This window comes from Rhinatrema bivittatum, chromosome 1, assembly GCF_901001135.1.
Source record: "Rhinatrema bivittatum chromosome 1, aRhiBiv1.1, whole genome shotgun sequence".
Classification (NCBI taxonomy): Eukaryota; Metazoa; Chordata; class Amphibia; order Gymnophiona; family Rhinatrematidae; genus Rhinatrema; species Rhinatrema bivittatum.
The window spans coordinates 127,584,734-127,598,958 of NC_042615.1; the positions used below are offsets into that span (position 1 = coordinate 127,584,734).

The following is a 14,225-nucleotide window of genomic DNA, read 5'->3' on the forward strand; positions in this document are numbered from 1 at the left end:
GTAAAGTAAGTAAAAGTCCAGTTGTTTTCCCCATTAGTCCAAATGTATTCCACCATATTCCGGTGGAAAAACACACTCCAACGAAGTGCGCCCATCGAACCCCAAACAGCCCCCCGGTGCTCACCCCCCCCACCCAAAAAGAAACATATACAGCATGCTGAAAAACAATATAATCCAACCCCAGTTGACCATGCATGAGGACTGTGTAAGTGTACATCAATGCAAGATACAAAGGCTTCTCAGAAAAATGAATCCGCAACTAACAGTGATACCAGAAGGTTGCCACTGATATTTGGATAAGAAGAGATCTCCACTTAGAATCCGAGCATGGAGTGAATCCTCAGCCTTGCTCTGGTATGGCCGGTGGAGGAGCCTCCGACTGACGGCGAAGCCTTCTGCCTCCCTTAGCAGCACGTTGCCAACGTGGTGCAGCATCCATCTTGGCCGATGGATCCGCCATCTTTGGCGCCTGAAAGGTGACTGATAGTTGTGCTTGCTTGAAGGCTTCTACCGCATCTGCGATGGTTTTGATCCGGTGCATGACTCCCTGGGTTTGAAACTGCAGCCCAAAGGGGAAAGTCCACCGATAGCAAATGGATGAGTTGCGTAGGCTAGCAGTCACTTCACGTAGATCATAGTGCCTCTTTAGTTTAGATGGGGCAAGGTCCTGGTAGCCGGCGATCTCATGGTTATTCCACCTCATATCTTTATACTTTCTCGCAGCCTCAGAGACTTGTGATTTTTGCAAAAAGCTATGAAAGCAAATGAGGTCTCTGGGGCAGTGATCTCGCCTGGGCCCTAGAGCACGGTGAGCCCTCTCCAGTCGGATCTCAGATGGTTGTGGGAACGGGTCAGAAGTAGCCTGGCTAGTAAGCGAGAGAATGTGGGAACAAATTTGCTGCGCGACAGTAAACGCATCTTCGTACTCCACAGTGTCAGGCACTCCCCGAATGTGCAGATTACATCTCCGGCTGCAATTCTCGAGATCTTCAATCTTATCGAGCATTGCCGCTACGTCGGTCATTAAATTTGTTTGCTAAGAGTTTAGTACATTAATAGCCTCACCATGGCCTTCCACCCGTATATCAATACCATCCACCCGCGAACCCAATGCGGCAATGTCTTCCTTGAGTTCGGCGACTGCCGCCATAATGTCAGCTTTATTCTGCTTCATATCAGCTCGAAGTATTATAAACCAGTCCCGTAGTTCATCTCGGGAAAGTGGTTCCTGAACCGGCGGTGAGTCTGTCCCGGCATCGAGATCAGCCCGTGTCGCAGCTCCATTCGCCACCTCTAACTCTAGCGCCGCGTGGTCGTCGGCTTCTAGGCCCAAGAGTGGCGGGGGCTTTTCATAAGAAAATTGCCGCAAATCTGCGGTCTTACGCTTCGAGGCCATTTCCCAGCGTGTAAGCTCCTTAATTACCTTCGCTCACGAAAGAAAAAATTTAAAATCGCTGCGGGTATCAGCATTTACTGGATTAGATAGCTTTTGGGGAGTGGAGCTCTCAATTCAGGCGACCGCTTCCATACGATGCGCAATAGCGCCCCCCCCATTTGTTGGCTAATTTCTCCAGTTCGCTCCCGAACAGGAGGGATCCTTTAAAAGGCATTTTTGTGAGGTTCGCTTTGGAAGTCATGTCAGCCGACCAATTCCAGAGCCATAATTGTCTTCTTGCCGCCACTGCGGTGGAGACACCCCTGGATGAGGTGCGCACGAGGTCTGCAGTAGCATCGGTTAGGAAGGAGACCGCAGGCTCCATCGCTTCTCCGGGTGTGGTTGAGTCTCTGGCGAGGATCAAAGAGGAACGTACCACTAATGTCCAGCAAGAAGCAATTTGTAGCATCATTGCTGATTCATCAAAGGACTGCTTAAGGATGGCTTCCAGCTTTCTATCCTGGGCGTCCTTCAGTGCCGCTCCTCCCTCCACTGGGATTGTAGTGCGTTTTGAGACTGCACAGATCATAGCATCCACTTTGGGGAAATGTAGAAGTTCCTTAGCCATGGGTTCCAGCAGGTATTGGGCTTCTAGTGCTCGCCCCCCTTTGAAAGTGGCCTCTGGAGCATTCCATTCCGGGTCAATCAGTTCCTTAATGGGCTTCAACACAGGAAAATAGCATGAGGCCTTATGGAGGTACACATAGAAACATAGAAATGACGGCAGAAGAAGACCACACGGCCCCTTCAGTCTGCCCAGCAAGCTTTCACACTTATTTTTTTCTCATACTTATCTGATACTCTTGGCCTTTTTTAGTAACTTTTTGGTTCTATTTACCTTCCACCCCCACCACTGATGTAGAGAGCAGTGCTGGAGCTGCATCTAAGTGAAGTATCTAGCTTAATTGGTTAGGGGTAGTAACTGCTGCAGTAAGCAAGCTTCTCCCATGCTTATTTGTTTACCCAGAATATGTAATTCAGTCCTTGTTGGTTGTTGTCTAAATATAAATCCTCTTTTCTTCATTCCACCCCTGCCGTTGAAGCAGAGAGCTATGCTGGATATGCATTGAAAGTGAAGTATCAGGCTTATTTGGTTTGGGGTAGTAACCGCCGCAACAAGCAAGCTACTCCCCCGCTTTTTTGTGAATGCAGCTACTCCCTGTTGCGTTCGTGGCTGCTCTTCGCCCTCACTCCACCCTCTTTACCTCTGTGGAGACTCCCTTCAGGTCTGATGGACGGCTTGCTGCCTCGGTGTCTCCTTGCCGCCTTCTCTCCAGGGTACCCGGACCGGCTCGACGCTGCGAATCCGCCATGTTCCTGATGACATAGGGCGTGTGCGCTCCGAAGTATGTACCAGCAAGGGCGCAAACCTCAGGGGCGTTCCCCTGTATTGACGTCATCCACTTCCAACATAAAAGGTCTTCACTTTTGTTTACGATTTCAGTTAGCAAGGACGGACGGACAGACGAATCACATACGGATTAGTCTAAGCTACTCTGTCTCCTTGGACTTACCAATGGTACCCGCTCCTCAGGGGCCTCGCTCTCTTTTCTCTATTTCAGATAGGAACCGGTATTCGCTCCTCGAAGGCCCATGTTCCTGAATACTCTGAAGATTCGCTACTGCCTGGAAGCTAATCGCAGATACAGACATTCGTGAGTTATCACCGTCCTCTCAGAGCTTTCCCTGGAAACAAGTACTCGCTCCTCGAGGGCCTAACTCTTTCCAGCTACTGAGCCTCCTTAAGAACATATGTGAGATTGTCATCTACTACTAGCTATGTACACTGTATACCCTGTCTACTCACTATCTATAGTCTTTCTACAGCTCAGCAACCCTGGGATCACAGTTCCAGTATCTGAGGGACTTCAGCCCTGCTGGGCATATCAACTCACTTCTGCCACCTCTGGTGGTTCTACTAACCTGTCTAATAAAAGAACTCTCTGTGCGTCTCCATACCCAAGCCTAGCCGATGGTCCCTCTCAGGATATCCTCCTGGGGGTGCTGTCATCTGCCATCGGCCCAAGGATTCACCTATTTACATTCCTTTCCAGCTGAGTACCCTCTCTAGCACTCCGCTGGTACATATTGCCAACTCAGCAGTCTATATCATAACAAGATTGCTAGTTCCCCCTACGGAGCATATCAGATTGGTAAACTCCTCCTTCCACGGAAGCCAGTCCCTAACAGATAGCAATCTGTTATGAGACACCATGCGGAATTGCAAACTCCTCCCACTACAGGAGTATCCAGCAGCAGATTACAATAGATTGCTAACTCCTCCCCCTCTGGAGGAGCAAAACATAACACTCCCCCGCTTTTTTGGGAATGCAAATCCTTTTTCCACATTTCCTCTTGCCGTTGAAGCATAGAGCAATGTTGGAGTCGCATTAACCGTGTGTATGTTTATTGAATAAGGGTATTAATCACCAGGTAGTAGCTATCATTCCCGCAAGCCACCCCCATGCCTCTTCTCTTCATTCTCATTCTCTAGATTTTATGGATCCACAGTGTTTATCCCACACCCCTTTGAAATCCTTCACAGTTTTGATCTTCACCACTTCCTCCGGAAGGGCATTCCAGGCATCCACCACCCTCTCCGTGAAGAAATACTTCCTGAGATTGGTTCTGAGTCTTCCTCCCTGGATCTTCAAATAGTGACCCCTGGTTCTGCTGATTTTTTTCCAATGGAAAAGGTTTGTCGTAGTCTTTGGATCATTAAAACCTTTCAAGTATCTGAAAGTCTGTATTATATCACCTCTGCTCCTCCTTTCCTCCAGGGTGTACATATTTAGATTCTTCAATCTCTCCTCATAAGTCATTCGATGAAGACCCTCCACCTTTTTGGTCGCCCTGCTCTGGACCGCCTCCATCCTGTCTCTGTCCCTTCTGAGATACGGTCTCAAGAACTGAGCACAGTACTTCAAGTGAGGCCTCACCAAGGACCTGTACAAGGGGATAATCACTTCCCTTTTCTTACTTTATATTCCTCTTTATGCGCCCAGCATTCTTCTGGCTTTAGCTATCGCCTTGTCACATTGTTCTGCCGAGTTCAGATCGTTAGACACTATCACCCCAAGGTCTCTCTCCTGCTCAGTCCACATCAGCTCTTCACCCCCCATTTAATACAGTTCTTTCGGATTTCCACACTCCATATGCATGACTCTGCACTTCTTGGCACTGAATCTCAGCTGCCATATCTTTGACCACTCTTCCAGCTTCCTTAAATCCAGTCTCAATCTCTCCATTCTGTTGCAGATCTTAGTATCATCCGCAAAAAGACAAACCTTACCTTCTATCCCGTCCTCAATGTCGCTCACAAAGATATTGAACAGAACTGGTCCCAACACCGATCCTTGCGGCACTCTGCTTAACACCGCTCTCTCATCACACATTGTCTTCTGTCCGTCAACCAGTTTGCAATCCAGGCCACCACCTCGGCACTCACTTCTCATTTTATTCACCAGTCTCCTGTGCGGGACCATACCAAAAGCTTTGCTGAAATCCAAGCAGATGACATCGAGTGCTCTTCCTCGATCTAATTCCATAGTCACCCAGTCAAAAAAGTCAGATTTGTCCGACAGGATCTTCCCCTGGTGAATCCATGCTGCCTCTGGTCCAGCAATTCTTCCGACTGTAGATAGTTCACTATTCTTTCTTTCAGCAACGACTCCATTACTTTTCCCACCACTGAGGTGAGGCTAACCGGTCTGTAGTTACTAGCCTCCTCTCTGCTCCCACTCTTGTGAGCGGGACCACCACCGCACTTCTCCAATCACTCGGCATCACTCCCGTTTCTAGGTATCTATTGAACAGGTCACACAGCGGACCCGCCAGCACATCTCTGAGCTCCCTCAATATCCTGGGATGAACCTCATCAGGCCCCATGGCTTTGCCCACTTTCAGTTTCCCCAGCTCTTCCCATACATGGTCTTCTGTAAATGGAGATACATCTACTCCACTCCCCTCCAGTTTCTTGTTAACTAGCGATGGTCCTTCTCCAGGGTCCTCTTTAGTCAACACCGAACTGAAGTATTCGTTTAATATTTCTGCCATTTCTTTGTCTCTCTCCACACATTGCAAGGTGAAAAGGATCAATTTCACTATACCACTTTGAACTTCTCCTTTCTCCAATGTATCTGAAAAATGTTTTGTCACCTCGCTTTACCTCTTTGGCAATCCTTTCTTCCGCTTGACTTTTTGCCGACTTTATTACTAGGGATGTGAATTGCTTTTCTGACGACTGAAAATATCTTATGATATTTTCAAATTCGTCAAAAATCGGGGGGGGGGGGGGGTGTCCCTGAAAGCGATAGGAAAACCCTATGAAATTTTCGTGGGGTTCTCATCGTTTTGGAGGTGGGAAGAAAGGGCACACAAAAACAGCCCCCAAACCCACCCCTTTAAATCTAATTCTTTAGAATCCCCCACCCTCCTGATCACCCCAAAACTTTCTTAAAGTACCTGGTGGTCCAGCGGGGGTCCCGGGAGCGATCTCCCGCTCTCGCCATTTTGATTAGTGGCAGACGGCCCGAGAGCGGGAGATCGCTCCCGGGACCCCCGCTGGACCACCAGGTACTTTAAGAAAGTTTTGGGGTGATCGGGAGGGTGGGGGATTCTAAAGAATTAGATTTAAAGGGTCGGGGTGGGTTTTTTTTGATTATCAGCTTGGGTGCAGCCGATAAAAAAAAACAAAACAAAAAAAAAAAACCACTGTTCGGACCGCGGGAAACATTTTTCCGATGGTCCACGAAACCGAAACTGATTCTGGTTCCGATTCACATCTCTACTGATTACTTTCTTTGTCTCCCTCAGTTCTACCAGATATTCTTCTTTGTGCTCCTCCCTTTGGGATCCTTTATATTTCTTGAACACTGTTCTTTTAGCCTTTATTTTGACAGCCACCTCCTTTGAGAACCAGATAGAAAAGAAAAGCAAAAGAAAAATGAAACCTTACATATAGATTAGTTGCCTTGGTAATTGCTCCTTTTAGTTTGGTCCACTGTTCTACATCTCTTGTTCTCGCAGCCTTCTAGTTCTTCCTCCAGGTACTTCCCCATTTCATCAAAGTTTGTGTTTCTGAACTGCAAAACGCAGGTCTTCGTGCTTCTTCTCCGTATCCTTTAAGTGATATGAAACCATACCGTTTGATGATCACTGGTGCTGAGGTGTGCGCCCACCTGGACAGAGACATTATCTCCATTAGTGAGCACTAAATAGAGTATAGCTCCCTCCCTCGTGGGTTCCATTACCATTTGTTTGAACAGAGCCCCTTGTGGGGCATCCACTATTTCTCTACTATTGTTAGATTCTACAGAAGGGATGCTCCAGTCTACATCCAGCAGATTAAAATCTCCAACGATCACCGCTTCTCCCTTCTTTCCCATCTTTTGGATGTCTTCAACCAGATCTCTGTCAAGCTCTTCTTTTTGATTTGGAGGCCTGTAAACCACTCCAATAAAAATGGATTCCCCATCATCTTTTTTTAGGTCAGCCCATAATGCTTATTCATTGCCCCATCTTCCTTGCAGTTCAAATGCTTGGATATTGTTTCTGACAAAGAGCAACGCCTCCCCCTTTCCTATCCTCTCTGTCCTTCCTTAACAAGGACAGAGAGAACACCAACATGGGGGTTCTTCTTTGGTTCCACTGTGGACTCCGTGCCTGGAAGGCCCAGTGTCCTCATGTTCTGGGACACTAGGGTAGGTAATTCGTCCTTGTGGAAGAATCTGAGCATGGTCCGGTATGGCTCCATCCCTGGGGGAATTTCTCCTTCCAGGGAGTCAGTTTCGTCCTCTGAGGTATCTGGATCCCCATCAGAGGGGTTCTTGGTTCGGAGAGGCATTTCTCGAGAAGGCTGGGAGGTGCCTGGAAGGGCTCGTGTTTCCGGCAGGGTTTGAGTCAGGTGGTCAGCAGGGGCTAGTTGTGCCTGGACAAAGGTTTGCAGCCCTTTGAAAATTTCCACCCAAGAGAAGGTTCCTGGGTCCATGTTGATCCCAGGAGGGGTTGTAGTGGTGGTCCTGGAGGAATTTTTTTGTGGGGGCGCCTAGTTGGATATACTTAGGTCCAGGATGCCATCATCAGTGGTTCTGGATCCCTCTCCTGATGGTAGAGGGTCTTGATTTGGTTCTCCCTGGTTCTGTTCGCACTATTGGCACAGGAGGGATTCCAAGCTAGGCTGTGCGGCTCTTAAGTGGAAGGCTGGGCAAAGGAAGGGGCCCTTGGCTTTTTTGGATGGTGGTGCCATTGTTTGTGCGCGTGTAGGGCTTAAAAAGTCGCTCGGGCGTGGAGTTATGCGCGCAAATGCGCTTAATTGTGAGCAGAGGTGCAGAAGTTATGCGCACAAAGTGCACACAAGTTGTGCGTGCGGGCAACGGAGTTTATGCACGCGGCACAGTTGTGTGTGTTGCTGTGTGTGCGGCCTAGTTGTGCGCGCCACTGTGCGCTCACCCCGTAGATGAGCATTTAAGTTAGGCGCTTCGGGCTTCCGGCCTGCCCTGCGCATACCGCCGGTCGAGGGGGGGAAAATGGCGCCGACGACCCCGAAGGCAAGATGGCGACACCCCCGGAGGGTCTCCACGTGTGTGGACCCTTGTACTGAATCGGGGCCTGCCCAAGGAGGGCTGCTCAACCCGATTTTAAGGCCTCATTGGAGGAAGGACGGTACAGCTATTCGAGCCTTGGAGACCGGAGACTTAGAAGTAAAGGTTTCTACCTTACCTGGTCTCGGCGCTTACTGGTCACGTCGGGCGGTCTGCAGCTGCAAGGGGGGAAGGGAAGAGGGAAATACATTCACCGCCGCGCTCGAATCTGCACTCGCTGCCTTTCAGCTACCCTGGGGGCTAAGTCCACACCGGGATTCGGCCATCGGACCAAGGCTCACCTCTGAGGGATATCGAGAATCAATCTCAGGAAGTCTCGACTGGGGGAGGGACCTTTAGAAAATTTACCTCAAGAGAGCCCCCGCTTCTCCTGCGGTGAAACCTTTCTTTTTCTTACATTTACAGCAACACTATTCTTGTTTGGGATAGTGTCTGCATCTGCTATGGAGACTGAGAAATACCAAAGAGCTAAGCACACTGCACAGGTATATGTAGGCTGACGACAGCTATGAAATATGACTCCGTCTCCCATCTGCTTTCAGGAAAGCACAATACTCATTTGTCCTGAGTCCATCTGGCTACACCCTAGGAAAGTGGAACTTTTTGGTCTCAATGCTAAATAATGTGTGTGACATAAAACAAGTACAGCACATCACCCTGCTAACACTATCCTTACAGGAAAGCATAATGGTGGCTGCATTATTTTCTGGGCATTGTTTGAAGCAGCTGGAACACGGAGCCTGAGAAGATGGATGGTGCAAAGCACAGAAGAGGCTGGAAGAAAAATTTGTTCCAGTCTGCCACAGACCTGGGACTGGAAAGAAGATTCACCTTTCAGCAGGACAATGACCCTAAACATAAAACAAAAGCAACAAAGGAGTGACTCAGCAAGAAGAAAATGAATGTGCTCAAGTCAAAGCCTCAACCTGAATCAGACAGAAAATCTGTGGCAAGACAACTGCAAGTCACAGATGACCCCGCTGCCAACCTGAAAGAGCTTGAGCTCTTCTGCCAAGAACAGGCAAAAACTGCACAACCCTGCTGGGCAAAGTTGGAAGACACTTACACTATACAAATTATGGCTGTTATTGCTGCAAAAGGGGCTTCCAACTTACCTTGTGTACCAGCTGTAAAAAGTTGTAGGCTCCAAAGAACCTATAACATGGCCTTTACTTATTTGACTCCTACTGTGTGGAAAGTACTACCAGCAGATATTCAGTGCATCAAAGCTATCAATATTTTTAGAAAGCATGTTAAAGCCTTTTATTTTTCACTTACATAAAATGCATTCAAATATACAATAAAAGACATCAAATTAAAAGTAAGTTATCTTAATGGGATAAGCTCGTCAAATTAAAATTATGTGACACTGTACTCCACATCAAATATACCGCGAAGACTGTGGATTATAAGAAAAGCTACATAAATAAAATATTTACTAAAAGGGTATGAAGACTTATACAGTCAAGATTTGTTTTTTTTTCTTTTTTTTTACAACTACTTTTGGAATATTCTATAAATTGTCCTCACAATGAAAGTGTAGATCAAACAAACTAATGCATTTTCATTTGTATTTTTATGTAGCAGAATGTAAAAAATGTTCAAGGATGGGAAGACACTTACAAGGTACTGTAACTTGATCCTAAGTAGCTGCCCCAACTCAAGTTACGCCAGTGATATAAATTTGACCCTACCAGTAAGTGTTAAATTTAATAACTGCTGCTACAAAAGGGGAAAAAACCCCTACTCATTTTAAAAACAGACAAGCTATTTAACATGGCCACTGCATGATCCAATGTGTCAGCACATATCTGACTAAACATGTCCTTAATCTTAAACAGTCTAGCATAGTTTTATGGCCTTGTGATCTCTACTATAAATAGGTCTAAAACAAAATGATCAAGTACTGTCTTCCATACAAAACGTGGGCAATACCACCAGTTGTCTTTGTGCTCAGTTTTCCTCCTTTTCACGTTTCCAGATCGAGACCCGACTGCTCTCTGCTTTCCTCTCTATTTTGTGCACTTTTATCATACAGTCCAGCCAAATATCGTTACATCAAAAATATGTTACTAGCTTCAAAAGTGATATATCTATATTTATATATTTTAAAACTAGCACCCAGTTCCAGGTAATGAAAAAAAAAAATCAACTGTCTAAATATATACACACATAATACACATACCCATACATATACACACAGAATGCATCTCTCAATTAATATACATACATTATTTATCAACGGACATGTCACATACTCTCCTTGTTTGTCCATTATATGATGTCTTATTGGTGGATAAACACTGATTATTGGTTTCTCCTGGGGAAACTGAGGAGGAAGCAAGCTGAAAATAAAACAAAAAAAAGAAGGGTCAAACTTTGCAAACCTTTAAATGTGTTAAGGAAAAACTGAAGAATGCAAATGGTCCACAGGCATGGCAGTACGTGGATTAAAGTGCTTTAAATACATAGCTCTGACCTCATCACACCAGCAATATAAAAAGTTACACCCAAAATCCACTGTATTTTCTAGCTTGTTTTAACCAGTTTGACTTAAAAGGAAGAATGCCACCAACTCAGACTGTATTTATGTGGGTTGTGGAAAGCAACAGAACAAACCTAAGCAACTAAACAATTTTCATTTTCAGGATTTTAAACACTTGAATATACAATTCTGCAAATTGAGGGAAAATCAGATTTAGGGACAACCAATCTTTATATCATATTGGTAGGATCACTAGCAAACAAAATTATATTGCAGTCTTAGGGTTCTGAAACATTTGCAAGCCACTGCACGTCTGGTCCATTGTACAAGTTGTTCTCATAAGCATAGAACCAGGACAGCAGAAAGATCACATGGCCTACTTGTCTGCCCATTCACACCAATTGCTCAGTTCTATAATCACTACCATTTCCTTCAGAGTTCTCATGCTTTCTTGAATTCAGATATAGTGTCCCTGATTCCACCACCTCCAGAAGGAAGCTGTTGAATGCATTCACCACCCTTTCTGTAAATTACTTCCGAGTCTGCCCCCTTGACCCTCATCCCCTGACTCCCCTTTCCAGAGCCTTTTTTCCATTGAAGGAGGCCTACCTCCTGTGCATGGATACCTTAAAATGTTGCTATCCTATCTCCCTCCCCTATGCCACCTTTCCTCTAGGGTATACATTTAGATCTTTAATTCTGTCCCCATATGCTTTAGCATGGGCCTATTCTGGCTGAAATTGTTGAGAAAGTCATTTTACAGCAAGTGGTGGGCTTTTTGGAAGATGTAGATGGTTTGGATTAATGACAGGCTGGGTTTAAGTGTAAGGGAGTATGGAAATTGTACTGGTGAGAGTGACTGATGAAATGTTATACTGTAGAGATTGTGGGAGGAGTATGGGGAGTTGGACAAATCCAACAGGATAAGAAAGTCAAGTGCTTTTGATCTGGTGAATCATAAGATCTTGTTTAATGTTGTAAAGCCAACTTGGCTACTTAACTGGTTTTGGATTAGTTTTGTTCAGTTTTTTTTAAATTTGTTTTTTATTGCAGTTTTCTTAATACAACATGAGAAAGGAAAAACACATTCACAGTAATACAATAAATATAATCAGTATGTCTCACATAGTCCTAGATTAAATACATAGGTAACAGTGGGAAGGGAGACAATCTAAAGGAAATAAATCAAGTTTAAATAGAAATCAAACAAGAGATACTCACTATCTGAATCTCTAACATACACCACCACTTACACCCTAGAGCAGTGGTTCTCCACCAGTGTGTTGCCAAGCACATGCAGGTATGTCAGCACACTTCCCAGTGTCCTGCTGGCCCAGCTGTTCCCCCTGCCCCAGAGAAACGTGAACTCTTCCTCCGCCCGGGTGGAACGCGGCAGGAGAGCTGAAGTCAAGAGCACTAGCAGCATACTCGTCTTTCTGCCCCTGTGGCCCGGAAGAAGTGGTGTGCAGCGGCTGCGCGGGAAGAGGCCATGCTAAGGTACATGTGCGTGTAGCATCAGGCCCCGCAACTGAAAGGACTCCTTTCTCAAGGTTGCGAAGCTTGTAAGAAGAGGAGACTGCTGCCACTGCTAGCTGATGGTGAGAGAGTATGCGAGTCCACAGCAAGGGTGATTAATATACTGTGTGTGACCGAGGCAGCATGTATGTAAGTGTGTGACAAAACCTGTATGTGAGAGAGCCTGTATGTGATTGAGACACTGTGAAAGAGAAAGAGAAAGCATGCATGTGTGTCTGTGTGTGATTGAGAGAGACCATGTTTGTTACAGAGGAGAAAGTTGCTAGCAACCCCCACAACAATCTCAGGGCACCGACAAATCCAACACAGAGCAATATTTTATCCTTATTTTTAGTTATTGGGCCTGTGTGTCTGTTTTGAAATATTTTGTGTCTATAGGTTGTTTTTTTTTTGTATATAAAACTTTTTAATAATTGGGTATTCCATTCATCAGCTGACTTGAAATAACCTGTTCTTTTTATTTTTATGGTTTTACTGCTATTGATTTGATACTTCTTGATTTGTTTTATGAGGACTGGTGATTTTTCTATTTTTCCTTTGTTGCACTGCATACAGAGTCTCTGGCTTCTTGTTGTTTCTAGTTCAGTCTTTGACTGCATGTTTCTATTTTTGCTTTATAGTCTCTTTATTAGGTGAGGGCCTGCACATGTGACTGAGGTGAGGTATTCTGCTGAAATGTATAGGGCTCTATAGCAACCTGGTTTGTTCTGTTTTCCTAATAGGAGGAGTATTGGAAACAGAGAGTAGGATTAAATGGTCAATTTTCTCAGTGGAAAAGGGTAAACAGTGGAGTGCCTCAGGTATCTGTACTTGGACCGGTGCTTTTTAATATATTTATAAATGATCTGGAAAGGAATAAGACGAGTGAAGTTATCAAATCTGCAGAGGATACAAAATTATTCAGAGTAGTTAAATCACAAGCAGACTGTGATACATTGCAGGAGGATCTTGCGAGACTGGAAGATTAGGCATCCAAATGGCAGATGAAATTGAATGTGGACAAGTGCAAGGTGTTGCATATAGGGAAAAATAACCCATGTTATAGTTACATGATGTTAGGTCCCTTATTGTAAGTTACCACCCAAAAAAAGATCTAGGCATCATAGTGGATAATACATTGAAATTGTGAGCTCAGTGTGCTGTGGCAGTCAAAAAACACAATGTTGGGAATTATTAGGAAGGGAATGGTGAATAAAAGTGGAAAAAAGATATAGTTGCAGTGGAGAAAATACACAGAAGGGCAACCAAAATGATAAAGGGGATGGAACAGCTCACCTATGAGGAAAGACTAAAGAGATTAGGACTGTTCAGCTTGGAGAAGAGACAGCTGAGGGGAGATATGATAGAGGTCTAGAACAGGTAAATGTGAATCGGTTTGGGTATGTTCTTGGAGGAGAAGTCTATTAACTGCTGTTAATCAAGTGGACTTAGGGAATAGCCACTGCTATTACTGGCATCAGTAGCATGGGATCTAGGTACTTGTAGCCTGGATTGGCCACTGTTGGAAACAGGATGCTGGGCTTGATGGACCCTTGGTCTGATCCAATATGGCAATTTCTTATGTTCTTATGGAGTTAAGATCTGCTGTAATATTTTCAGTGTTGCCTTTTCTTAGGTAAGGTGATTACTGTTTGAGTGCTGGAAGTTGGTGATGTTCTGGTATGGGAGGTTGCTTATTTATGTAATTTCTGTTCAGAGAGAACTCATCTTTCCTTTTGTCATTCTTAACAATAAAAATTAACGCAGCATCTTTTTTTTTTTAAATTTCTGCCGTGGCTGTAATGAGCAGTGTGTCATACGTGAGCATTGTGTGTCATGATGAGAAAAAGGTTGAGAACCACTGCCCTAGAGTACTGCTACTTCATACTTTTATCAGAAAAAAATGGTTTCTAAAGGCACAGGATCAATAAAAACCAAGTGCGCTTTAGTTTTGTTCATTTTTTTAACTTAATTTTATTATACACAAGCTTAACTTACTACAGAAAAATGTTTGAGTGTTGTAATATTAACAAGAGACATAAGCAAACAATTACAGTCAATCGCTGATAGAAAGGGAGAGGGGGAGGAACAGCCCTCCAAAAAAACGAGAAAGACAAAATCTTCCAGTGAGAACATTATACACTTTGTACTTAAATCATAATAGGAGAGAGCCTTTCATAAGCTCCAA

The 14,225-nt window shown here is 44.9% G+C and overlaps 1 protein-coding gene across 4 annotated transcripts in view; it reads right to left on the reverse strand.

Annotated features, from left to right (window-relative positions):
* VPS37A (VPS37A subunit of ESCRT-I) overlaps positions 1–14,225 on the reverse strand; it is a 109,343-nt gene that overhangs the window by 61,420 nt on the left and 33,698 nt on the right. For all 4 annotated transcript variants that reach the window (XM_029587117.1, XM_029587110.1, XM_029587104.1 and 1 more), the window contains exon 3: positions 10,268–10,382. In XM_029587117.1, the coding sequence (XP_029442977.1) occupies positions 10,268–10,382 (115 nt within the window). The remainder of the gene's footprint in view (positions 1–10,267; positions 10,383–14,225) is intronic.